This window comes from Marmota monax, unplaced genomic scaffold (genome assembly GCF_021218885.2).
Source record: "Marmota monax isolate L192 unplaced genomic scaffold, Marmota_monax_Labrador192_F-V1.1 WCK01_AAM20220418_F8-fsc00022, whole genome shotgun sequence".
NCBI lineage: Eukaryota > Metazoa > Chordata > Mammalia > Rodentia > Sciuridae > Marmota > Marmota monax.
In genome coordinates, this window is record NW_026695215.1 from 14,053,585 (window position 1) to 14,080,858 (window position 27,274).

At 33.0% G+C, this 27,274-nt stretch overlaps 1 protein-coding gene across 1 annotated transcript in view; it reads left to right on the forward strand.

Annotated features, from left to right (window-relative positions):
* Nucleotides 1-27,274, forward strand: part of Xrn1 (5'-3' exoribonuclease 1) — a 112,110-nt gene that overhangs the window by 14,192 nt on the left and 70,644 nt on the right. The window contains exons 3-16 of the mRNA XM_046431928.2: nt 895-992; nt 2,118-2,227; nt 2,324-2,434; nt 4,069-4,151; nt 6,478-6,565; nt 6,649-6,817; nt 7,787-7,854; nt 12,098-12,235; nt 15,769-15,835; nt 16,047-16,152; nt 17,846-17,935; nt 20,187-20,343; nt 21,898-22,017; nt 26,524-26,693. Of these exons, the coding sequence (XP_046287884.1) occupies nt 895-992; nt 2,118-2,227; nt 2,324-2,434; nt 4,069-4,151; nt 6,478-6,565; nt 6,649-6,817; nt 7,787-7,854; nt 12,098-12,235; nt 15,769-15,835; nt 16,047-16,152; nt 17,846-17,935; nt 20,187-20,343; nt 21,898-22,017; nt 26,524-26,693 (1,575 nt within the window). The remainder of the gene's footprint in view (nt 1-894; nt 993-2,117; nt 2,228-2,323; nt 2,435-4,068; nt 4,152-6,477; nt 6,566-6,648; nt 6,818-7,786; nt 7,855-12,097; nt 12,236-15,768; nt 15,836-16,046; nt 16,153-17,845; nt 17,936-20,186; nt 20,344-21,897; nt 22,018-26,523; nt 26,694-27,274) is intronic.

The window sequence follows — 27,274 nt, forward strand, 5'->3', positions numbered from 1 at the left end:
ACAGTACCATGTACTTGGCTGCCTAATAGTCTTACCTTGTCCTTATCCCAAACATTTTCCATATTGCATTCAAATTAAACATATGGCTATGTAATTTTCTGTCTCCCCATTAGAGTATAATCTCTGAGACCTGGAGTCATTTCTCTTTTGTTATATCCCAAGACTTTGCCACATAGTTGCATTGAATAGTCATTTGTTCATTTAAAGTAGAAGAGGAGAAAAGAAGAAAGAATACACTGCAGAGGTTACAAATGAGTTAGTGTTATTTGAGTTTTTGTTATATTGAGGTTGGCAAGAGAGAGATTAAATAGGAGGAAGAATTTGTTCATGAAAACAGAATTCAGAGCATAGTAGATAGAATTAGTAGCAATTCTGTAGAAAGTATGCCCGAGGCAGAGCTTCTTAACTTGTATGCCATGTGGCATTCTGATGTGCTACAAAGATATGTGAGAATTTTTTTTATAATTGCTTATGTAATATTCTCAGAGATCATTGATGACATTTAAGATCATAAAATGATTAAGATCATTAAATGATATTCTTAAATGTGTATATAAGGAATGTTTAAAGCTGTGCAGTGCTTTAAGTCATTTCTAGAATGAATTTGCAGTATATTTGTGATAAAAATTACTTCATAAGTATTTTTAAATTTCTGTCTGTTTTGCTGGTTTAGTATCCAACTTCTATAGTCCTTATGTGAAAAACTCAATTCTTTACGTCAAAAGAATTGAGGCTCATATTTATCAGTTATAACTATTTCAAAACTTGTATTTTTTGAACCTTAAAATTGATGAATTTGTATTTTGATTTTAAAAGCACCTAAATAACAATTTGTATAAAGATCTTTACTTCTTTTCAGCAAGTTTAAGATGCTCTTTTCCCTTAACCTTTAAGGTCAGCCAAGGAGGCAGAAGACAAAATAAAAAAGGCAATAGAAAAGGGAGAAACTCTTCCTACAGAGGCCAGGTTTGATTCCAACTGTATTACACCAGGTAAATTCACTGAGAGAAAAATTCTGAATGAATTAAAATGTAAATAGAAAATTTATTTTTTCGAGTGTATTTTTATTTTCCAGACTTATTTTGGTCTTAAGGTTCCATTTGCTATATTTTCCCACTTGTGTCTATTCATGAGATGATTTGGTCATAAGTGCTCCTATAGAGACCCTCTCTAGGAATTTTCAGATGTTAAAAAAAGCAGATATGGGCAGGACTTCCACATGTAAACAGAATTCTAAATCTAGAAGAAACATAAAATCCTTCAGTCCTGATTCTGCCATTTATTGGTATTAAATCGTCAGTGAAGTTGTAACTTATCAAGTTCATGTTGCTGCCTTATGATTCCAGGATGAGACACTCATTTTCCTAATCCAGAGAGTTTACTACTCTACCTCTCAAAAGCAAATAAGATTTCTGTGACTTTAAGGAAAATAAATCTATCAGTAATATGTTTAACTTAATTTTACATTCAGTAGCATACTTATATTCTTAGGAGCTTTGTGTTTGAACATAAATCTTAAAAAATCTAACTTCCTTATGAATAGTAATTTTCTCTTTGGTTAAATGTGTCAGATGCACATTACTAGTTTTATCCTGATTATAGTGTACAACTATATTGCCTTTGAGTATCGATCAACTGGGCTTTTCCTAAACTATAATCATTGTAGACTAATTTTCTAGATTAATGATTTTTCAGATTAATAATAGTGATAATATTTTGTTACTGTTATTTTTGGCAATATAGTTGAAACTGCATGCCTTACAAAAATACTTCAGAATTTAACAAAAGAAGTAGAAAGTTGAAGTTCATTAGTGTGCAAACTCTGCATTTGTGTAAAAATACACAAAGCATATTCCTTAGTAGTTAAAATTTCTTGACTTCCCCTTGTGACATTGAAGTCATTTTGGTGACTAGCAAGATTTGAAGCAGCTGTGATTATTTTCGAGAGAATGGTACAACATTTTGTTCTTTCAGGATAAAGAAGGAGGCTTTTAACCTTCAAAGATCCTGTACCTAGCTATTTCCTGGACATCCAAATCTAATTATATGTTGTCACTGGGAATTCACTGTTTTCATGTCTTTCTCAGATTAATCTTTTTTAAACTTTTTATTTATAGGGACAGAATTCATGGCTAGGTTACATGAACATCTGAAATATTTTGTAAATATGAAAATTTCCACAGACAAGTCATGGCAAGGAGTTACCATCTACTTCTCAGGCCATGAGGTTACCATCTTTTTTTATTTAAAATAAATTTTTAAAGTTTATGTAATATTCTCAACCATAACATATTACCACACTTTTTAAAAACATTGTATTTAGACACCCGGAGAAGGAGAGCATAAAATCATGGAATTTATCAGATCCGAGAAAGCAAAACCAGATCATGATCCAAACACCAGACACTGTCTTTATGGTTTAGATGCTGACTTGGTAGGTATAATATTTTATTGTTATTATAAGATTATGTCATTGTAGGTAAATATCTAAGAGACTCAGTTTTATATAGGAATCTTATTGGCTTTGTTAATAAATACAAAAAACAATGATTCCTACTTTTGCCTTTACCAAACTTCTAAAACAGTTGGAAAAATTTTTTTTTTTTTTTGATGGGGGGAAGGAACATATTATGTTCTCTATAGTTAGTCTACAGACCTACTGACCCTAGTAGTATAAATAGTGAAGTTATAGAAAGGGGAACCTCTCATGGAACCTCTTCAAGGTTCTGTGACTTTTAATACCTCCTGATGTGGCAAATTTTATGCCCCAGATACTTTCTTTTGTTTAGTTGTAGATGAATACAATACCTTTTTTAAAGATTTTTTTATTTTTATGTGGTGCTGAAGATCAAACCCAGTGCCTCACATGTGCTAGGTAAGTGCTCTACCACTAAGCTACAACCCCAGCCCTCTATCCCCAATACTTTTACTAGCCTTTTTTTGTTTAACTTTTTATTATGGAAGTTTTAAAATTAAACAAAAATAGCCAAAGTAGCATAATGAACTTCCTCGTGTCCTTCATCTACCTTTAATATTAATTTTTAACTCCTATCCTTAACCATCTCATCTGTCTGCTCTTTCTCCTACCATTCTGGATTATTGAAGCAAATCCCAGATATTTATATCATTTAATCTATACATATTTTCATAATGGTTCTCTAAAAGGGAAGGTTGGTTTTTTTAAAAGTACTTAACTGCAATGCCATTATCCCACATAAAACAAAAATTAACATCATTGTTTAATATATAAATAACCAATTAGTATTCTTATCTCCCTAATTGCATAATGTTTCTTTTGTGTTATTGTTTGAATCAGTATTGAAATAAATAATATACATTGCAATTGCTTGATATATCTCACTAGCTTTTTACTTACTTTGGAAACTGTAATACTGTAAAATAAAATTAGTTGAAGGTGCCCTTTTCCATTTTTTCTGTATTTTTTACATGCTAGAAATATCTTGACCTCCAAAAGAGCCCTACGTTTTATCATTAAAAAGCTGCTGCCTCTAAATTCTAACCCATTTTCTCATGGCAAGTAGAAATGTGTGAAAACCAAGAGAAGGTTGTAGGGAAAAGGAGTGAGAAAGGACAGAGTGGCAGTTATAAAGGTCATAGGACTCTTAAGGGGAAAATGTTTTTCCTAGAAAAATACACTTACTTTGTTGAGCACAGTGGTACAGTGGTACAGGCATGTAATCCCAGCTGCTTTGGAGGCTGAAGCAGGAGGATCTCAAATTCAAAGCCAGACTGAGCAATTTCACAGGACTCCCCCCCGCCCAAAAAAAAAAAATTTAAAGGGTTGCAAATGTAGCTAAGTGGTAGAACACTTGTCTAGCATGTGTGAGGTCCTGGGTTCCATCCCCTAGTACCACCAGAAAAAAAGAAAAGTACACTTAAACTATCCTGTTCATATTCTACAACTTGATCACACTTTGATATTTGTGTGTTAATATGGTAATTGTTTATTTATTCTCTATATAGAAATGTTTTCATTTAATTGCCTTTGTGAATCTAATACTAGAAAAAATGGGAGAAGAGAAACATTTCATAATCATTTTTCCACAGATCATGCTTGGATTAACAAGTCACGAGGCACATTTTTCTCTTTTAAGAGAAGAAGTTCGATTTGGTGGCAAAAAAACACAAAGGTAAATCACATAGCATTCATGTTGTAAGAAAGAACAGAAATTTAGCTTGGATTATAATCCCTTAACAGGTATGTAATCTGTTTTGTTCATAGTGTCCTTTGATACACCAAAGTTTTTAATTACGATATAATCCAATTTATCTTTTCTTTTTGTTGCCTGAGCTTTTAGTGTAACATCAAGAAATCATCACCAAATTCAATGTTATAAAGATTATTTCCTATGTTTTATTCTAAGAGTTTTATAGGTTTGTTGTTGCTGTTGTTTGGATTTTGCGTAGCACTGGGTTTTGAACCCCAGGGCCTTGCATAAGCTAGGCAAGAGCTATACTACTGATTTACATCCTAAGCCCTGGGTTTTATAGTTTTAACTTTTACATTTAGGACTTTAGTACATTTGAGTTAATTTTTGTATATGGCAAAAGTAAAGGCCCAACTCCATTCTTTTTCATGTGGCTCTCCAATTTTCTTAGCAATATTTGTTGGAAAGACTGTCCTTCCCTGTTGAATCTCTTGGACCCTAATTGAAAGTCATTTTACCATGGTAAACAAGGACTTATTTCTTGGGCTTTCCATTATACTACATTGGTCTATATATCTTTATGCCAGTACCCATGTTTTGATTAATGTAATTTTGTAGTGGAAATCAGTAAGAGTACAACCTCCAACTTTATTCTTTTTCAAGAGTGTTTTGTCCATCTACTCAGGGTTTCCTGAAATTCCATATGATTTTTAGGATAGATTTTTGTGGTTTTGTGAGAAACATCTTTGTGATTCTGATAGGGATAGCATTGAGTCTGTAGATCTCTTTGAGCATCTTGGTATTAAGCCATGAACCTAAGATGTCTTTCCATTCACTTGTCTCTCCTTTAATTTCTTTCAACATTTTGTAGTTTTCAGTGTACAAGTCTTAACTCTTTGGTTATGTTTACTCTTAAGTATTTATTCTTTGGAATATTTTTATAAATGGAATAATTTTCTTAATTTCCTTTTCAGATTGTTCATTGATGGTATATGGAAATATAGCTGATATTTGGGTACTGATCTCATACCCTCCATACATGCTAAATTAGTTCTTTAGCCCTACTAGATTTTGTATGTATGTCTGTGTGTGTTTTCTATGGAATTTTCTATGTGGAGAATTATTCCATCAGTAAATAGATTTAGTTTTACTTCATTCTTTTCAACTTCAATTCCCTTTATTTCTTTTTCCTGCCTAATTGCTCTGGCTAGGACTTCCAGAAAAGTGTTGAGTAGTAGTTTGAATAGCTGTGGTAAGGTAGCCATCCTTTTCTTGTTCCTGATCTTAAGAGGAAAGCTTTCACTCTTTCACCATAGAGTAAAAAATTAACTGTGAGTTTTCATAAATGCCCTTTATCATACTAAGGAAAGTCTTTTCATATCTTAGTTTGCTGAATACTTTTTAATACCTTTATTTTATTTACTTATTTTTATATGGTGCTGAGGATCGAACCCAGCACCTTGCACGTGCTAGGCGAGAGCTCTGTTATTGAGCCACAATCCCAGCCCCTTGCTGAATATTTTTATTGTGGAAGAGTATTGAATACTGTCAGATGCTTTTCTGAAAAATGATGAGGATTTTTTTTCCCTTCATTCTATTTTTTTAAATATTTATTTTTTAGTTGTAGTTGGACACAATACCTTTATTTCACTTATTTATTTTTATGTGGTGCTGAGGATCAAACCCAGGGCCTCGCACGTGCTAGGCGAGAGCTCTACCACTGAGCCACAACCCCAGCCCTCCCTTAATTCTATTAATGTGATGTATTAAACTAATTTTCTCATGTTGAACTATACTTGAATTCTTGGGATAAATCTTGCTTGTGAATGAATGGCATATGAGCTATTTAATTTGCTATCATTTCTTTATAGTCTTACTTATAGTTAAATACAGTTTATAGGCTGATAACCAGGAATATAGAACCCTTTACCAATTCAGATAAGAGAAAGAAAGAAAGATATTGCCTCACCTTGTACCTTGGACTACACTAAAAGAGATGTAAAAATATGTATTCATATGCTTTCTCTTAATGGCTAACCTTAAATGAGCCAGGTCACTGGTTTCTTAGTTTTATTATATATTACTTGAGACTTCTGAATGCTGAGATTCCTTCTACAAAAGGCATAATATAAGCCAATTATTTTTAACTTTACCATGTTACATTATTTTTACTTTTACATAAATTATATGCTTTAATTACAAGACTTAACTGTCTTCTAATGATAATTATGATTTAAGGTTTGCTACATTTTTCAACTTAGAGCTTAAAATGTAATTTACTCTGTTTTGATCCTCTGATTGATTACAGGGTGTGTGCACCAGAAGAAACCACATTTCACCTTTTACACTTGTCTTTAATGAGAGAATATATTGACTATGAGTTTTCAGTGTTAAAAGTAAGTATTAACATAGCCATGGGCCAAGGTTTTGTATGCAGAAATCTGTACAGGGTTTCACTTTGTTTTCCATTTTACCTTAGGCAAAGATCACATTTAAATATGATATTGAAAGAATTATAGATGATTGGATTTTGATGGGATTTCTGGTTGGCAATGATTTTATCCCTCATCTACCTCATTTACATATTAATCATGATGCACTGCCTCTTCTTTATGGAACATATATTACCATCCTTCCAGAACTTGGGGGTAAGAAAATTTAATATTCATTTGAGGCTACTTTAATTTAGCAGTGTCTTACCCTAAAAATGTCACTCATTCATTAAATAATTGCATGCCCAACTAAACTAAAGCCTAAGGTTACAAGCAATGAGGTTGTCATTTTCAATGATTCCCAAGGAAAGAAAGTGATCAGAGTTATTGATACCTCACAATAACTCTAATATAAAAATTTCCTAAGAAAATATAATTTAAATTTTTCAATTTTAATTTAATTTTAGTTTCCTGAGAAAGCCAAGGGAACTTGTTGGTTTCGCTTAACTCCTTTAGTATTTAAATGTAGAATTCAGTTTTTTTTTTTTTTTTTGAGGCTGGTATTGGGGATTGAACTCAGGGGCAACTCAACCACTGAGCCACATCCCCAGCCCTGTTTTGTATTTTATTTAGAGACAGGGTCTCACTGAGTTGCTTTGAACCCGCGATCCTCCTCCTGTCTCAGCCTCCCAAGCCACTGGAATTACAGACATGCACCACTGCACCTAGCTGAAATTCAGTTTTTCTAAATAGATATGCATCAGAGTATTTAATATGAAGGAAATATTTTTTCAGTTAAAGTGAAATATGGAGACAATAGTGATGCTGAATAAAACATACAACAGAGTAACACGACATTAGTTTTTTCCCCAAGCTGACATATCAAATTGAAATGATCTGGATAGATTCTAGAACAGTTTAATTGTTTCCAGGTGTGGTTGGAAATATAGAAGGATGATTATCATGTGAACCTGTTTTTTGTTTTTTTTTTTGCTTCTATACAAACATATTGTATATTATAGGAATATAAAGCTCAAAGAAACTAGGGCTGCTTTATATATAGCCCAACAGTGTTTTTTCCTGATTAGTAGAATATTGACATTTAACAGCTTGTGGAAAAATTTTGTAGAATTGTTGGAAAAACGTGTCAGATTTTAGTACAAATTTGGATTTTTTTCTTTTTAGGTTATATTAATGAAAGTGGACATCTCAACTTACCTCGATTTGAGAAATACCTTGTGAAACTATCAGATGTAAGTAACTATACATTTTTGTTTTCCTGTCCCAGTGTAGCTATAAATGGTTAGTAACTGTTTTAGTCAGCCTTTTGGCCGATGTGACTAAAACACCTGACCAGAACAATATAGACTGAGGAAAAGTTTATATGGGGGCTCACAGTTTTAGAGGTCTCAACCCATAGGCAGCATGCACCATTCCTTGGGGCTCGAGGTGAAGCTGAACATCATGGCAGAAGAATGTGGTGGAGGGAAGCAGCTCATATGATGATCAGACAGCAAGAGAGACTTCATCCACCAGATACAAAATATGTACCCCAAAGACACGCTTCTAATGCCCCACCTTCTCCAGCTACACCCTACCTATCTTCAACCACCACTCAGTTAATCCCATCAGGAAATTGATTCACTGATTGGGTTAAGGCTGTCATAACCCAGTCATTTCTCTAAATCTTCTTGCATTATCTCACACAGGAGCTTTTGGGATACATCTCATGTCCAAAACATAACAGTAACCAACTAAACAGTAGCAGGAAAAAAAACTTTTATAATTATCTCCCAGGTGCTAATTACATTTTTCACCTAAATTCTGTTCCTTCCCCTCATATTTTTTATTGGTGCATTTTAACTGTACATACTGATGGGATTTGTTGTTACATATTTATAATAACAAATATATTTTAATATAACAATATAATTTGGCCATTATCACATCCTAGCATTTTTTCCCTCGCTCTCCCCACTTTCTACCCCTTGATTTCTTTTCTCTACTAATCTCCTTTTCATTTTTATGAGATTCAACCCCATCTTTGTTTTCCTTTTCCTCTTTAGCACGCACATAGGAAAGAAAACATAGGACCCTTAACCTCTGAGAGTTTGACTTGTTTTGCTTAACATAATGGTTTCTAGTTCCTTCTGTTTTCCTGCAGGTGACATAATTTTGTTTTTATTTATGGCTGAATAAAACTACATTATGTATATATATCACATTTTCTTTTTATGCGTTGATGGGCATCTAGGCATCTTGGCCATTGTGAATTGTGCTGCTATAAACATGGATATACATGTATCACTATTGTATGATGACTTTAATTCTTCAGGGTAAATAATGAGAAGTGGTATAGCTGGGTCATATGGTGGTCCTAACCTTTTGAGGAACCTTCATACTGATTTCCATAGTAGTTGTACTAATTTACAGTTCCACACTCCACATCTTCTTTAGCATTTGTTCTTATTTGTATTCTTAACGACTGCCATTCTGATTAGTCTGAGATGAAATCTCAGTGTAGTTTGGATTTGCATTTCCCTACTTGCTAATGATGTTGAACATTTTTTCATATATTTCTTAGACATTTGTGTTTCTTCTTTTGAGAAGTATCTATTTAATTTGTTCACTCATTTATTAATAAGGTTACTTGATTTTTCTAGCATAAAGTTTTTTTTGAGTTCTTTGTATATCCTAGATATTTATCCTCTGTCCAAAGAATAGCTAACAAAGATTTTCTCCCATTCTGTAGGCTCTCTCTTCACATTCCTAATTGTTTCCTTTGCTGTGCAGAAGCTTTTTAATTTGATGCCATCCCATCTTTTTGGCATTATTTCCTGAGCTTTAGGGTTCTTATTGAGAAAGTTGTTGCCTGTGCCTATGTACTGGAGCGTTGACCCTGTTTTTTCTAGCAGTTGTATAGTTTCTCATCTAAGTCCTAAGTCTTTGATCCATTTTGGATTGATTTTTGTGCTGGGCGAGAGATCAAGATCTATAGTTTCATTCTTCTACGTATGGATAACCAGTTTTTCCAGCACCATTTGTTTAAAAAGCTGTGTTTTCTCTAGTGTATTTTTCGGCACCTTTGTCAAAGATCAGATGACTGTAGATGTATGGTTTTTGTCTCTGTGTCTTCTATCCTGTACCATTATCTTTATGGCAATACCATACAGTTTTTGTTACTGTAGTCCTGTAGTATGATTTGAAGTCTGCTATTGTGATGCCTTCAGCATTGCTTTTTTGGCCCAGAATTGTTTTTCCTATTCTGGGTCTTTTAGTCTTCCAAATGAATTTTAGGACTATTTTTTTCTAGTTCTGTGAAGAATGTCATTGGTATTTTGATGGGAATTGCATTGAATCTATATTTGCTTTGGTAGTATGGCCATTATAACAATATTAATTCTGCCTATCCACAAACATGGGAGGTTTTTCCATCTTTTGAACTCTTCAATTTCTTTCTACAGTGTTCTATAGTTTTCATTGTAGAGGTCTTTCACCCCCTTGGTTAGATTTGTTCCTAGTCCCCCTATTTGGGGACTATTATGAATGGAATTATTTTCCTGATTTCCTTCTCAGAGATTCATTGTTGGTATATAAGGAAGCTATTGATTTTTGTATGTTGATTTTGTAACCTACTGTTTGCCATGTTTGTTTAGTAGCTCTAGCAGTCTTTTGTTAGAGTTCTTTGGATCTTCTAGGTATAGGATCATATCATGTGCAAAAGTGATAATTTGACTTTTTTTCTTTCTTTTTTTTATTTTTTAATTTTTTAAATATTTTTTTAGTTGTAGATAAACACAATATCTTTATTTTATTTATTTATTTTTTGTATGTGATGCTGAGGATTGAACCCAGTGCCTCACGCATGCGAGGCAAGTGCTGAACCACTGAGCTACAACCCCGGCCCTTTATTTTTTTATTTTATTTTTTTTTTATATTTATTTTTCAGTTTTAGGTGGACACAATATCTTTGTTTTATTTTTATGCGGTGCTGAGAATCGAACCCAGTGCCTCATGCATGCTAGGCAAGCATGCTACCACTTGAGCCACATCCCTAGCCCGTTTCCTCTTTTTATACCTCTTGTTTCCTTCTCATGCCTAATTGCATTGGCTAGAATTTCTAGCATTATATTAAAAAGGAATAGTGTGAGCAGACATTCTTTTCTTGTTCTATATTTTAAAGGAAATGCTTTCAGTTTTTCCCCATTTACTATAAGGTTTGCTTTGGGTTTTTTACATGTAGCCTTTATGATGTTGAAGTAGTTTCCTGTTATCCCTAGTTTCTTCAGTGTTTTAATCATGAATGAGCACTGAATTTTGTCAGAGATCTTTTATGAATCTGTTGAAATAACAAGTGATCAACTTGGTCATGGTGTATAATCTTCTTACTATGTTGTTGAACACAGTTTGCTAATATCTGATTAAGTATTTTTGAATCTGAGTTAATTGGTCTAGGGGCTGGGGCTGTAGCTCATTAGTAGAGTGCCCGCCTTGCACATGTATTTTTTTTAAAAAAAAAAGGATTGGTCTATAGTTTTCTTTCCTTGACATATCCTCATCTGGTTTTGATATGAGTATGATACTGGCTTCATAAAATAAATTTGGAAGTCTTCCATCCCTTTCTATTTTGTGGAATAACTTGAGGAGTATGGGCATTAGTTCTTTAAAGATTCAGTGGAATTCATCAAAGAATCCATCTCATCTTGGCTTTTCTTTGTTAGAAGTCTTTTTATTACTACTTGTATCTCATTACAAAATACTGGTCTATTTAGGTGTTCTGTGTCTTCTTGATTCAGTTTTAGCAGATAGTATTTGTCTAGAAATGTCTTGTTTATCTTCTCAAAGAACCAACGCTTTGTTTCATTGATCCTTTGTATTGTTTTATGTTTTCAATTTCATTGATTTCAGCTCTGTTTTAATCATTACCTTCCTTCTACTGGTTTTGGAATTGATTTGTTGTTCTTTATCAAGGGCCTTGAGTTGCATCCTTAGGTTGATTATTTGGGATCTTTCTAATTTTTTTATGTAGACACTCATAGCTTTAAACTTTCCTCTTAAAACTGCCTTCTTAATGTCCCAGAGGTTCTGATATATTGTATCACTATTCTCATTCGAGGCTAAGATATCCCTTGATATCTTCTATGACATATTCATCACTCAAAAGTGTGTTGTTCAATCTCACTGTGTTTATATAGTCTCTGTAAGGTATTTTCATGTTAATTTCTAATTTCATACCATTATGAGCTGATAAGATACAAGGAATTATATTAGTTTTTTGTATTTATTTCTTTGTGGCCTATAAATTCTGTTTTTATTTTCTTTTTATGTTTAATTTTCATAGGGAAAATGAGGTCCCCATATGTGTAAAAAAGTAATATGTGTAAAAAGTAATATTTCCCAATTTCCTATGTCCCAGAAATAGTCATTCTGTAAAGTTTGGTTTGTCTTCGATACGTACTTGAATCATTTTTAAATGGATTTAAATTTTTTGTGCAGTTTGATCGGGAGCACTTCAGTGAAGTTTTTGTGGACCTAAAGTGGTTTGAAAGCAAAGTTGGTAACAAGTACCTCAACGAAGCAGCAGGTGTTGCAGCAGAAGAAGCCAAGAACTATAAGGAAAAGAAAAAACCAAAGGTGTCCTTTTTTTTGTTAGGTGTTCTTTCACTTTTTTAGCTGTGAGATAAAACTGATACTCCTTATTTCTCATTTTCCTTCTATGATTTTGGAGTTGCCTCATTTCATTTTCATTTCTTCTTTCCTATAGGTAGTTAAAAGTTGTTTTGGTTTCTTTTCTCTACTAGATTCTCTCATTTAGATCTGATCCTTAACAGTAATTTATTTTTACCCTTGAAGAAGCACATTGTTTTTTCTTCACTTTTTCATTCTATAAATAAGTGTGGAAAACATTTCTTAATATAAGAGTCTAGAAAATTACTTTTCTTTTAAAAATAATCATTTAAACCATGTTATTTGAAAACAAAAGACCAACATACTAATTGTTTTTGTAGTTGTTGTTGTTCTACTTGGTTGTACATGATAGCAGAATGCATTTCATTTCATCTTACACAAATGGAGCACGACATTTCAATTCTCATACATGTACCTAGGGCAATGATGTCCATCTCATTCCACCATCTTTGCAACATACTAGTTTTAAAATGTACATATTTATAGCATTTAATGTCATGAGACATCAACTAGATTGATTTTTTTAAATGATTTTTATATAAACTACATTAATAGGCTAGGTTAGGAGTAATTAGTGGTAAAATATCTTATAAACTGTTATTTGCTTAATAATTATATGATAAAACTATTTAAAATATGTCTCTAATAAATTCTAAAGAATGTCTTTGTGTTGTCTTGAAAACAAAACTTATGAAATTATCTTCAGCCTATCCATAGTTATGGGATCTTGATAAAGTTTCCTGCACTCATCTTAGTATACTGGTTCTGTGTAGTTTTACATCTAAAATGTCTTGTTCCAGGAGGGGCAATTATTCTGTTTTTTCCTGGAATGGTCTTTCTAATTACTTAGCTCTTCCTTAGTGGAACTTGGTAATGGTCAGTCTTCATTCCATCTGTGCGTTTTTTCCTCCCAATAAAAAGCTTTGCGATGCTTTGCGAACCTGTGTGCACAGAACTAACATGTCAGTAATCCCTGATTTCCTTGCCTCAACTCATTCCTTAAACTTGACCATATTCTAGGCATATGTATGTGGCTAACGTTAGAGACACAGGCAGAAATAGCCTAAGCACATGAAATCAGTAGGGGCTATAAATTGGATGAAGAAAACGAAATGAAGATAAGGAAATGGGAAGAACTAATAATGGGAGTCATTGGCAGTTGACAGGCAATCCAAAAACAGAGGAGAGAAAGGATTGAGATCACAATGGATGAAAAACAGAAGCAGAATATGAAGGATGGATAGATGAAGAGTTATAGAAAAACAAATGCATTGCATGGGAGAGAAAAAAGAAGTGGAAGATAGAGTCGTAGAATGATAGGATTCAAGCTGGGTGCAGTGGCACATGCCTGTAATCCCAGTGGCTTGGGGGGCTGAGTCAAGAGGATTACAGCTTCAACAACTTAGAGAGCTATAAGCAACATAGCTCAAAATGCTGCCTCAAAATTTAAAAAGAACTGGGGGATGTGGCGCAGGAATTAAGCAACCCTGAGTTCAATTCCTGGAACAATACCAAAAAACAAAAGAAAACAAAAAGGACAGGATTCAGAGATACAGAAAATAGATATTATAACCACTGAATTTAATTATAAAGGAATAGAATGTTAAAAGTAACATAAATTTTGGACACATAAAAATACTTACATGATAAATGATACAAGGATTTGATGTTGATTGTATACTTTGTTCTAAGTAAACGAGATACTCTTTAAGTATATTCTTGGAATATGAATAATTTAAATTCATTCTTTTTTTTGCGGGGGTGGGGGGTACATATCAGGGATTGAACTTGGGCACTCTGCCATTGAGCCACATCCCCAGCCCTATTTTGTATTTTATTTAGAGACAAGGTCTCACTGAGTTGCTTAGTGCCTCACTTTTTGCTAAGGCTGGCTTTGAATTCGTGATCCTCCTGCCTCAACCTCCCTAGTCACTGGGATTACAGGAGTGTACCACTGTACCTGGCAAGTGTATTCTTCTTTAACATTGATGAGAATCACTTTATCTATCTTTGAATGACCTGACTTCTAAGTTCTACGTGATAGAAATGTATAGTTTTAGGGCTGGGGATGTAGCTCAGTTGGTAGAGTGCTTCCCTAGCATATACAGGGCCCTAGGTTCTATCCCTAGAAATACACACACACACACACAGTTTTAGAAATTGATAACCAAAAACATTTATACATTACTTATTATTTTTAAGCTTTTACAGAGTTCTTTAAGAATTTTTAAAAAATTTTTAATTTGTTCTTTTTAGATATATATGACAATGAAGTATATTTTGACATATTATACATGCATGGAGTATAACTTGCAGTTCTTGTGGTCATACATGATGTTGAGTTACAATGGTTGTGTATTCATATATGAACATAGGACAGTTATGTTCAATTCATTCTACTGACTTTTCTATTCCCATCCCCCTTCCCTTCCCTGCATTCTACTTTGTCTAGTCTAGTGAACTTCTACTCTTCTCTTCCCACCCCTTATTGTGTGTTAGCATCTGCTTATCAGAGAGAAAACTTTGGTTTTGGGGGATTGGCTTATTTCACTTAGTATGATATTCTCTAGTTCCATCCATTTACCAGCAAATGCCATAATTTGATTCTTCCTTATGGCTGATTAATATTCCATTGAGTATATATACCATATTTTCTTTATCCATTCATCTGTTCAAGCACACCTAGGTTGGTTCCATAGCTTAACTATTGTGAATTGAGCTGTTTATAAACATTGATGTAGCTATGACACTGTAGTATGCTGATGTTAAGTCCTTTGGGTATATGCTGAGGAGTAGGATAACTGGGTCAAATAGTGGTTTCATTCCATGTTTTCTAAGGAATCTCCCTGCTGCTTTCCAGAATGGTTGCACCAGTTGCAGTCCCACCAGCAATGTATGAGTGTACCTTTTCCCCATATCCTTACCAACATTTATTGTTACTTATATTTTTGACGTTCGCCATTCTGAGTGGAGTGAGATGAAATCTCAGTTTAGTTTTAATTTGCATTTCTCTAATTGCTACAGACGTTGGCCATTTACTGATTGAGTTATTTGGGTTTGTTGTTTTTTTTTTTTGAGAGAGAGAGAGAGAATTTTTTTAATATTTATTTTTTAGTTTTTGGTGTACACAACATCTTTATTTTATTTGTATGTGGTGCTGAGGATCGAACCCAGCACTCTGCGCATGCCAGGCAAGCGCGCTACCGCTTGAGCCACATCTCCAGCCCTAGTTATTTGGTTTTTTGGTGTTAAGTTTTTTGGTTTTTTTTTTTTTTTTTTTTTGAGTTCTTTCTGTATTCTCAAGATTAATGCTCTATTTGATGTGCAGATGGTAGAGAATTTTTCCTATTCTGTAGGCTCTCTCTTCACGTTCTTGATTGTTTCCTTTAAGGATAATTTCAATTAGTTTTAGCATTTTTTAAATATCCCCTTGAAATATATCTTACCATTTATTTTATGATGATTTATAATTTTTATAGGGCCAGGAAAATTCTGTATGTTGGGCTGCTTTAGACAAAAATGAAAGTGCAGTGGTAGCTTCTAAGGGTAAGTACAAACTATATAGTATTACTTTTTATGTGTTATTACCTTGACAGAATAGTTATAATTTGATATATCAATACTAATTTAGTAATATTGAATTGGACAAATTGCTATGATAACATAAGAATCAACTTTGATATGCATTTATCAGAGCATTAGAAGAAAAACAGAATATTCATAACTGTCAGTCACTATCTTTCTTTTTTTCCCCTAGATAACTTAGAAGATGAGACTGAAGATGATGATCTATTTGAAACTGAGTTTAGACAATATAAAAGAACATATTACATGACAAAGATGGGGGTTGATGTAGTCTCTGAGTACGTTTTTGCCAATCCTTTTACTTTAAAGTAAAAATAAAAATTAGATTTTGCAGTTCTTCAGAAAACAGCACAATTCTGACAAAGTAGTAGAAGAGAAGGATTTTTTGGTTTCATAAATTATTGTAGATTTTAACTAGTAGGATATGGTTTTGGAGAAGGTGATATTAATTCTGACTTGTATTATAATTAAAATAGAGAAATTGTCCTTAAACACAGAAAGCTTATTACAAAGTTACTTAAAATAGTAAAAAATTAATCTAATGTCCAATAAGAAGGTTCCCAGTAATCAGCCTCTGCATCATCATCATCACAGTCACCATCCCTCTCATCTCCACATCTTCAGAATCTGTGTAGCTGCTAAACTGGTACTTGAAGAAATTTCATAATAATTTGGAAAGATACTTAAATTTTAAAACAGAACACAAAATCATACATGTAGCTCATAGTCATTAACACTTTTTAAAAAATCAACGTAGGAATAGAAAAGACTGATGCTGGTGTCGTGGTACACACCTATTGTCCTACATACTTAGGAGGCTGTGGTGGGAGGATGACTTGAGGCCCGGAGTTCAAGACCAGTCTGGGCAACATGGCTAGACACCATCTTAAAATAAAGAGAGACTGAAAAAGAGGGCTGGAGTTTTGGCTCAGCAGTAGAGTACTCGTCTAGCACGTGCGAGGCCCTGGGTTCAATCCTCAGCACCACATAAAAATAAATAAATAAAATAAAGGTATTGTGTCTAACTACACCTAAAAAATAAATATTAAAAAAAAAAAAGACTGAAAAGAAACATACCAAAATGTATAGTGATTGCTGTAAGGGAATGAAAATGCTTGTTTTTATTCCTAGGGAAATATTTGTTTTATAATAACAAAGTAATAATTTCATGTATAAAAGCATACCTCCCAGAAATATGGAGACTTGGAATTTCTTAAGCAACTACTTTGGGCTTTAGACTGGTGCCTGTCTTGTATTCAAAGATTGATTTTACCCAAACCTTAAATGATAGCATTTGGTTTTTGAGAGAAGAAATTAGAAGAGAATCTTGCTCAGCAGCTGTAGCACTTTTCTTTTTTTTTTTTTTTTTTTGGTTTGTACTATTTTATTTGTATTGGGTTTTTCTGGACAACTCAATACTGCATTTTTTTTATGTTTTTTTTTTTTTTATTTTTTATTGTTGGTTGTTCAAAACATTACAAATTTCTTGATATATCATATTTCACACTTTGATTCAAGTGGGTTATGAACTCCCATTTTTACCCCATATACAGTGTAGCACTTTTCAAAGGGTATTTTATCTGCTATAACCAGGCTTTTCAAGAACTTTCTGATGTGCCCATCTCATCCCCACTATTTAAGAGAGCAACAGTACTGCTTGATAAAATATTTCATTAGCTAAGTCTTTAAATTTTAGACCAAATGTGTCATAGATTTACTAGTCAAATATGCATAGCAGGCTTGATAGTTGGTGTAGGTAAACTATGAAGCAAACCTTTCGTGTGAAAGGTGGAATTTTTTAATATCTTAGAGTTTTTCTGATTGTTATTTTTTAATAGTATATAATTTGTAGTTAATTCATTGACTTAATAAGCCATGTGAGGTAAAATGTATGAGGAAATATGCTCTAGAGACACTGGCCTGTTTTCAAAAAAAAAATAATGTAATGAAAATATTCCTTTCTATTTTCAGTGATTTTCTGGCTGATCAAGCTGCATGTTATGTTCAGGCAATACAGTGGATTTTGCACTATTACTATCACGGTGTTCAGTCCTGGAGCTGGTAAGAGCATATCTTTTTTTTTTTTTTTAATTTTTTTTTTTTGAGCATATCTTTTTTAAAATGTTTTTTTCTGTAAGAATCTCATTTAGACATTTCTTCTTCGTCCTTTTTTTTTTTTTTTTTTGGTGTGTGTGTGTTTTGCTGGGGATTGAACCCGGGGCCTTGTGCATGTTAGGCAAGCACTCTCCCAACTGAACTATATCTTCTGCCCAGGTAATCTTTTCTTAAATGAAAATACTTGAAAAAGATGCTTCTAGCCCTAGCAGATGATAAAAGATCTTTATTAAGGATGTAAAATTCTCTATTTAGCTAAATCAGAGCTGAAGATGTAATTCGGTTGTAGCTCATTTGTCTAGCATGCAAGAAGTCCTGGGTTGAGTCCCAGCATCACCCCCCCCCCCAAAAAAAGAGAGAGAGAGAAAGAAAAGAGATGAATCAAGTATGACTTAAGTTTAGATAACTATCAGATCTGGGTGATAGTTACATGGGAGTATTCATTGTATTCTCTAAATTTTTGTGTGTTTAAAATTTTTTTAAAATAGTAATAATTTTTTGAAGACTAGACTAGTTGTACGTTAGGCTGGAAAAATAAAGGAGAAAGGAATTATTTGTTTTTACTGGAAATAGTAATAATTTGCCACTTCTCTTCCCTGTTCCAGCAAATTTTATTCAAAACCATCCACCAAAATAGAAAAGTAACAGACCAAAAGACGATCAGTGAAAAGTGAAGACTTAGGTGATAACATAGCTCTGCTTTGTTTTTTTAAGAGGGCTCACATAAGTTGTTTCTATTGTTTTCATGCATTAAAACCAGACACTTGAGAAGCATGTTCTCATCTAATCTTCACAACTAAAGTAGACATTGTTTTCCCCCATTACAGATGAAGAAATAAAGCCTCAAAAAGTTTAATCTTCCCAAAACCTTACATCCCAGAACCAAGTCCAAGTGTGTCTGATTCCAGAGTCTGTTTGTTTTACATTATTTCTCCTAACTTTTTCCATTGCTTTGAAATGTATGCCACAATTAGAAAATATAAACACATACACAACACACACACACACACACACACACACACCTGAGTCAAACACCTAGAGCATATCGAAAAATTTTTAAGTGTGTATGTTCAAAGCTTTGTAAAAATACATAGTTAAAGATGGAATGATGGGGCTGGGATTGTGGCTCAATGTGTGAAACACTGGATTCGATCCTCAGCACCACATAAAAATAAATAAATAGCTGGGTGCAGTGGGGCACGCCTGTAATCCCAGGGGTTTGGGAGGCTGAGACAGGAGGATCACAAGTTCAAAGCCAGCCTCAGCAAAAGCAAGGCGCTAAGCAACTTTGTGAGACCCTGTCTCTAAATAAAATACAAAAAAAATGCCTGGGGATGTGGCTCAGTGGCCAATTACTATTGAGTTCAATCCCCAGTACCATCAATAAATAAATAAATAAATAAATAGTGTCATCTATAGCTTAAAAAAAAGGATGGAATGATTTAAAATATAAAGTTAAACATGAATGATATAAAATAAAATTAGTATGTAATTAATGCATGTTTTAATCTCTATTATAAATATAATAATATGAATATGAATTCAAATAAAAAAGTTCTTAGAGTTGACCATTAAGGGCCACATTAGCTTAGACTCACTATTCCTCCCTCTGTCCTTATGGACTAATTAAAGCTTTTATCAGAACCTTCAGCTGCTCCCAGAACCTTGCTTGAAGGTCCCAGGGCCAACTGACAAGACTGAAGATCCTCTGAGTACCTCATTACTGTTCAGCGTATGGACTGGAAGATTCATGATGAGCATTTTGTGAATTCAAAAAAGTATTACAAATTCATGATCAGCGGCATGCACCTGTAGTGCCAACACTAAGGAAGTTGAGGCAGGAGGATCACTTGAGACCCCATCTCAAAAACAGAACAAAAGCAGCATTACATTATATGCATTCTTCAATTACCTGATTTTTAGAAATCTGAAACTGCACTTGAAAATTAATGAATATAATACTTTTTGCCATTATGCCATCCACATTTTCTAACTGTGCCGATTTCTTATATTTGGGTGGTAGAATTGTGGGTGATACTTAATTTTTCTTGAAATTTATTGTTATATGGTATTAAGCTATAGAAGAAATATATATATATATGTATATATATACACACACACACACTTATATATATATATATAAATTATTGACTTGTTTCATGGTTTCTAGTTGCTTAAAACTCATTTTGTTTTGTAGGTATTATCCTTATCATTATGCACCTTTCCTGTCAGACATCCGCAACATCAGTACACTCCAAATCCATTTTGAACTAGGAAAACCTTTTAAACCATTTGAACAGCTTCTTGCTGTACTTCCAGCGGCTAGCAAAAATTTACTTCCTACATGCTATCAGGTGAGTTTTAGATGATTTTTTTTTTTTTTGGTGGTGCTGGGGATTGAACCCATGGCCTTGGGCATGCAAGGCAAGCACTTTACCAACTGAGCTATATCCCCAGCCCCAGGTGAGTTTTAGAATTGAATGTTTTTATGTTCTTTTTAATATTTAAGAGTTCCTTGTCCAAATCTAAGAAACAATAATACACAAATATATTTAGTAGATAAATACATTTATTTTCCATTTTAAATACAGTATTTCTTTAACAAGCTCCTTGTAAAGTAATTTCTGGTTTAAATGCTGGTTTTGTTTTAAAAATGAAAAAACTTCATAAACTATTTAGAGCCTAGCTTTTTCATTTTTAACACCTTTAAACACATCTTTAATTTGTGTATACACTGAAGAAAGTAAACTAAAACAGGTAAAATCAGAAGCTATCTTGTTGGTCTACACATTTCACATTCATTCCTGTTCTGTCTTACCTGCTGCCTATTAGAACATGGATTCCTCTAATAAATAATTTATCAGCAGTATTACCCTCATGTATATTTGAATTTTAAAGATTTCATTTATCAAACTGAAATGCTAACATATTTTACATAACAAGAGGAATACAGGGTCAGCAAAATTATACTAAGCTAACAGATCATGAAAGTATACTTCATTAGTTCTTCTAGAGTATCAGTAGTACGTTCTTCTAATTCCATGGTCAGCTTCCAGGAATTATGTACACACATACCTTTTGCTGTGTCAGAAAGATTCTGACACTTAACCCAAGCCTTGATCCTAGCCTCTTGTCTCCCCTTATAAGTTTCTTTGATGCTTTTTTTTCCTTCCCTTGCACATATTAAACTTTGATATTCAGCCACTGTGGGCCAGTATGACCATGCAAGTGTATTACAGCCATGATTGTTTTATTTGCTCATTGTAAGTGCCATATTCATTAATATTTTGAATATCATGCTGGGAATATGTTGTTTTATTTCTTTGAAAAAAAATTTGTTTTCTTCTGTATTCATTTCCTTAAGCTTTCTTTTTGTAAAACATCTATACACTTTGTCTACCTCTGTTATAAAATCTTTAATAATAAAAAATGTGTATTATTGGACTCTTTGATGTTAGTGGTTCAGTAGTTCTTGGATTTTAATTGTTTATTTCTTTAATTCTGGACGACAGTTGTTATATTACTTAATAGAATCAATCAGGACACAAAGAATTATTTTTTTTAACGGAGGACTAGTAGAAGCTTCTGAAATGAAGCCTGAAAAAGAAAACAGAATTTAGGGGCTACATCTCACAGAATGAAAAGTTTTTAAAATGATAAAGTTCAGAGTAAAGATGTGTTTGCTATATAACTAAGTGAATGAAACAGGAATGTAAACAATAGTAGTGAAATTGGAATTCTTATAGTTGAAAATCAAAATATAGCAACTGAGTGCATTGCAATACCTAAAAATAAAAATTTAGTTTGCTTAAAAATTTCAAAGTAACTTGTGAGGAAATATTACAAATACATTATAAAAAGCTATATTAATTTTCTTATATTTCTGTATACTATTTTATTTTTTATAGCATTTGATGACCAGTGAAGACTCTCCAATTATAGAATATTATCCACCTGATTTTAAAACTGATCTAAATGGAAAACAACAGGAATGGGAAGCTGTGGTATTAATACCTTTTATTGATGAGGTCAGTGCATGTAATAATTATATACATTCTTAAGCAGACATTATTTCACTTAAGTTAATAAGCAGTTGATTTTCATCACCACTTATATTTTGTTTGAGACTTAGCCACTCTTCATTGTGTACTCAAAACTTCAATGTATATTAATGATAAGGCTGGAATGGCTTTACTAATATTAGACAAAGTAAATAACTTCAGAACAAAAAATATAACCAGAGATAAAGAGGGATATTTCTTATGATAAGAGAGGCAATCAGTTCATCAAGGCATAGGAACTGGACATATAGCTTGGTGATAAAGTACTTGTCTAATATGTGCGAGGTCCTAAGTTTGATCCCCAGAATCAAAAAAAAAGAAAGGAAGAAAAGACAGAAAAATCCTAAATACATATGCACCTAATAACAGTTTCAACGTGAAACAAAAACTCAGAATTGAGGAAGAAAGAGAGAAATCCACAATTATAGGTAGAAACTTTGATACTTTTCTCTGAAGAATTGATAGCACAATGATAGCACAAGACAGAAAATAAGGATAAAGATTTCAATAAAAACCTACTCAACTTCATTAATATTTATAATACACTATACTGAGAATGTACATTCTTTCAAGTGAAATGGTGGAAATTGCCCAATTAGAATACTAATAGAATTTTCAGAACTGAGAGATTATTTTTATCTCATGGAGGATTATTGCTCAAACTCTGTTGCTAAGATGTGATCTGCTTGTCTGCACATATAAACACACATCCTCTTCAGCTTGAGCATTTGTCAGGCTTCCCTTAATATCTGCCCCGTTTTCTCAGAATGTTCTTGCTGATTTGTTTGTGTGTAAGGTGGGGAAGTTAGTAAAGCTGTTTAACATACATTGACTACACAATCTAGCAATACACTCTTGAGTACTTATACTAGGGAGTGAAAACTATGTCCACAAAAAAACCAATGTGTGAATGTTCAGAGCAATTTTATTTGGAATAACTGCAAACTAGAAAAAAAATTCAAATATCTTTTATTGTGTAAATGGGTAAACACATAGTGCATTCTCATAATGAAATAACTTAGCAATAAAAAAGGAAAGAACTATTGATATAAAAAGCTTGGCTGAAAATACATACTTAAGTGAAAAAAGACATGTAAAAACTAGTAGTTGGGGATGCAGTTGTGGCTCAGTGGTACAGCACTTGCCTAGCATGTGTGAGGCACTGGGTTTGATCCTCAGTACCACATAAAAATAAATTTAAAAAATAAAGGTGTTGTCCATCTATAACCAAAAAAAAAATTAAAAAGAAAATTAGTAGTATAGTAGTATTGAAATAATCTCAGGGACTTGGTTTTGATAATATACTATGGTTTTATATATAAGAGGTTATCACTAGGGAAAACTGGAAAGCATAGGAATGCTCTTTACTATAATTCACAACTTCTTGTGAATCTGAAATTATTTTTTAAAGTGTACAATGCGGTTTTATTAACTTTAGTCACCATACTCCAGAACTTACTCATCCTGTGTAACTAAAAGTTTGTACACTTTGACCAACCTTTCTCTGTCCCCTCTGCCCCCATTCCCCACCCCTACTAGCCCCTGCCAACAACCATTCTGCTCTGCTTCTAAAGAGTTCAACTTCTTAGATTCCACATGTACATAATATCATGCAACATGTCATCTTTCTGTGTTTGTCTTATTTCACTTAGCATAATATCCCCCAGGTTCATTCATGTTATCACATACAACAGAATTTCCTGTCTTTAAAGACTGAGTAATTCCATTGTGTATATATACCATATATTCTTTTCCTTTTATCTGTTGACCAACCCTTAGGGTAATTCCATAGCTTGGCTACTATAAACAGTGCTGCAGTAAACTTGGGAGTTAATTATTTTATTTTATTTGGATATTTATTTGCTTGTCAGATTGCTGGATCAAACAGTAATATTTTAAAATTTTTTTAATAATCTACATGGTGTTTACCATAATGACTATACTAACTTACATTCTACCAGCAGTATAAAGGGCTCTTTCTTTATCCTCACCAATAATAGCTTTTGTCTTTAACTTTTTAATAATATCCATCCTAATAGAAATAAGATGATATCTCATTGTAGTTTTATTTTTCATTTCTTTGATTATTAGTAATGTTGAACATTTTTTCATTTTCCTGCTGTTCTATGCATGTTTTGGGCAGGTGAACCTAGGGCCTAATGCCTGCTACTTACTAAGCAAGCACTCTACCACTGAGCTACACTCCAATTCTGTGTGTCTTCTTTGGAAAAATATCTATTCAGATCCTTTCCTGATTTTTTTAAAATATATTTTTAGTTGTAGATGGACACAATATCTTTATTTTATTTATTCTTATGTGGTGCTGAGGATCGAACCCAGGGCCTCATACATTCTAGGAGAGCTCTCTACTGCTAAGCTACAATCCTAGTCCCCACTTTTCTGATTTTTGTCAGTTTTTGTTTTGTTGCTAATGAGTTGATATATATTTATACTGAGTTTCTAATATATTTTTGGATTGTACCTCTTTAAGAGCTATATAGTTTGCAAATGTTTTCTCCCATTCCATAAATTGTCTCTTGGCTTTGTTATTTCCTTTGCTATGCACACATTTTATTTAGTTTGCTGCAGTCCCACTTGTCTGTTTTTGCTTTTGTTGCCTGTGCTTTTTCAATCATATCCAAAAAATCATTTCCCATACTGTGTCAAGAAGGATTTACCTTGTTTTCTTCTCATTATTTTATAGCTTAGATATTTAAGTCATTAATCCATTTTTAGTTGATTTCTTTGTTAATGATGTAAGATAAGGATCCAGTCTCATTTTTCTTCATGTGGATATCTAATTTTTCCACTACTGTTTATTGAAGAGACTATCCTATTCCTGTTGTTTGTTCTTGGCACCCTTTCAAAGATTAGTTGATTATAAATCCTGGATTTATTTTTGCACTCTCTAGTTTGTTTCTTTGGCCTATATGTCTGTTTTGTTTTGTTTTTTTGAGTGTAGTTTTGTGTATGTTCACCCTTTACATTTTCTCTTTTGTAAATTACCTGTTTATACTTGTTTGTATTCTCTCCTTCATTTCTCTTCTTTTTGAGTTTTTTAAGTAAATTTGTATGTTAAGAGTAGTGTTTTCATTATCACATTTGTCTACTGATTTGTTATATAGTATCTTCTGTTACAAACACTTTCTTTTACTTCAAAATATCTTTTTCCTTAAAGGTGTTAGACTTTTTCTGCTTCAAAAAGAACTTAATTGCTGTCATGTATAACTAATTACTGTCATGTATAACTAATTAAAACAAATAAAAAATTTCAAAAAAAAGAGCTTATTGCTCTAAATCATCAATATTTTAGATTTTCTCTTAATACTTTTATGTGTATGTGTCTTTTTAATAACTGGATAGTTAAGTCAATAATGACAACATCATTACTTAAATATCTGAATTCCTATGTTTGAAGTATCTTGGAATTCACTTTTAACTCTTTTCTGTTCTTCTCATCTGTTTTTATTATAATGGCTTTATAATGGATAGGATCTGGTAAGACTCATCCCAAATTCTTTTTTTTTTTAAAAAGAGAGAGAGAGAGAGAGAGAGAGAGAATTTTTTAATATTTATTTTTTAGTTTTCGGCAGACACAACATCTTTGTATGTGGTGCTGAGGATCGAACCCGGGCCGCACGCATGCCAGGCGAGCGCACTACCGATTAAGCCACATCACCAGCCCCCAAATTCTTTTTTAGTATTCACACATTCTTCTATGTGAACATTGTTACAATTTTGTCCTCTTAAAAAAGCAATTTGTTTTTGTTTTTGTTTTTTCATTATGGGGATTGAACTCAGAGGTGCACTACCAGCCCTTTTTATTTTTTATTTTGAGATAGAGTCTCACTAAATTGCTGAGGCTGGCCTCAATCTTATAATTCTCCTTTCTTAGCTTATCAAATCACTAGAATTACAGTCATGCACCACCATGTCTGGCTAAAAAGTTTACATATATTTTAAACTATTGTTATTTTGATTGGAATTATGTTAAATTTGTAAGTTAATTTAGAAAGGTGGACAGTTGCTATGCCACTGCAAAATTTGTAAAGTAAAAAAATAATACTGCATGATTTATGATATTATAAGTTTATGTTTAAAATTTAATTCTTGAGCTGGGACTAGTGCAGTGATGTTTATATTGTATGTGCAAGGCCCTAGGTTCAATTTATAGTCCCACAAAATAAAATAAAATTTGATTCACTGCTGCTATTTTTATCTGCACTTTAGTGGCTACTATTGGAGTAATAGTTTCAGAGGAATTTGCAGTGGCAGCAGTATGCTAGATCTCTATGAAGCAATGAAGAGCATATCGCATTTTTATGTAAGAAATTGGAAGAGTTTCAGTAGTTAAGATTTTGTTTTTCAAGCACACAAATAGTGATTCTACATGGAAGAAAAAGTATTTATTCGGTACATTGAGATTATGGAATTTTAAAACTTTTAATCCTTCTTTTCATTCTTTACATTCAGAAGCGATTGTTGGAAGCCATGGAGACATGTAACCACTCCCTCAAAAAGGAAGAGAGGAAAAGAAACCAACATAGTGAGTGTCTAATGTGCTGGTATGATAGAGACACAGAGTTTACCTACCCTTCTCCGTGGCCAGAAAAGTTCCCTGCCATAGAACGATGTTGTACAAGGTAAGGTTATGTGGTAATTTTTCAACAACAAAGAGCCCTCTGACACCAAAACAGTTTTGAATATCTATTTTGGAGAATGAACAAATAGTTTATGACAGAGTCAATTGATTATTAATGAGCTGGGTGTGATGTCATGTGACTGTATTGCCAGGAACTCAGAAAGCCGAGGTAGAAGAATCACTTGAGCCCAAGAATTTGACACCAGCCTAAGCAACATAGCAAGACCCTGACTCAAAACAAACAAAACAAGGGCTGGGGTTGTGGTTCAGCAGTAGAGCATTTGCCTAGCACATGTAAGGTGCAGGGTTCAATCCTCAGCAACACATAAAAATAAATAAAATAAAATAATTTAAAACTTTAAAAAAACAAAACATAATTAAATGGATTTTATCCAACTTGCAGGGATTTCAGCATCTCTAACACTTGTTCCTACATTTCTCCACTTTGGTCAGATTCTACCCTCTTTTCTTCTGTTAAAATTTTATGTTTTTTCTTCCTAATGTATGTCTCTGTCTATTGAGTCACTGTAGAGGATTTTTGTTTTGAATTTTTTTTTTCATTGTCAGTGTCTCTGCTGCCAG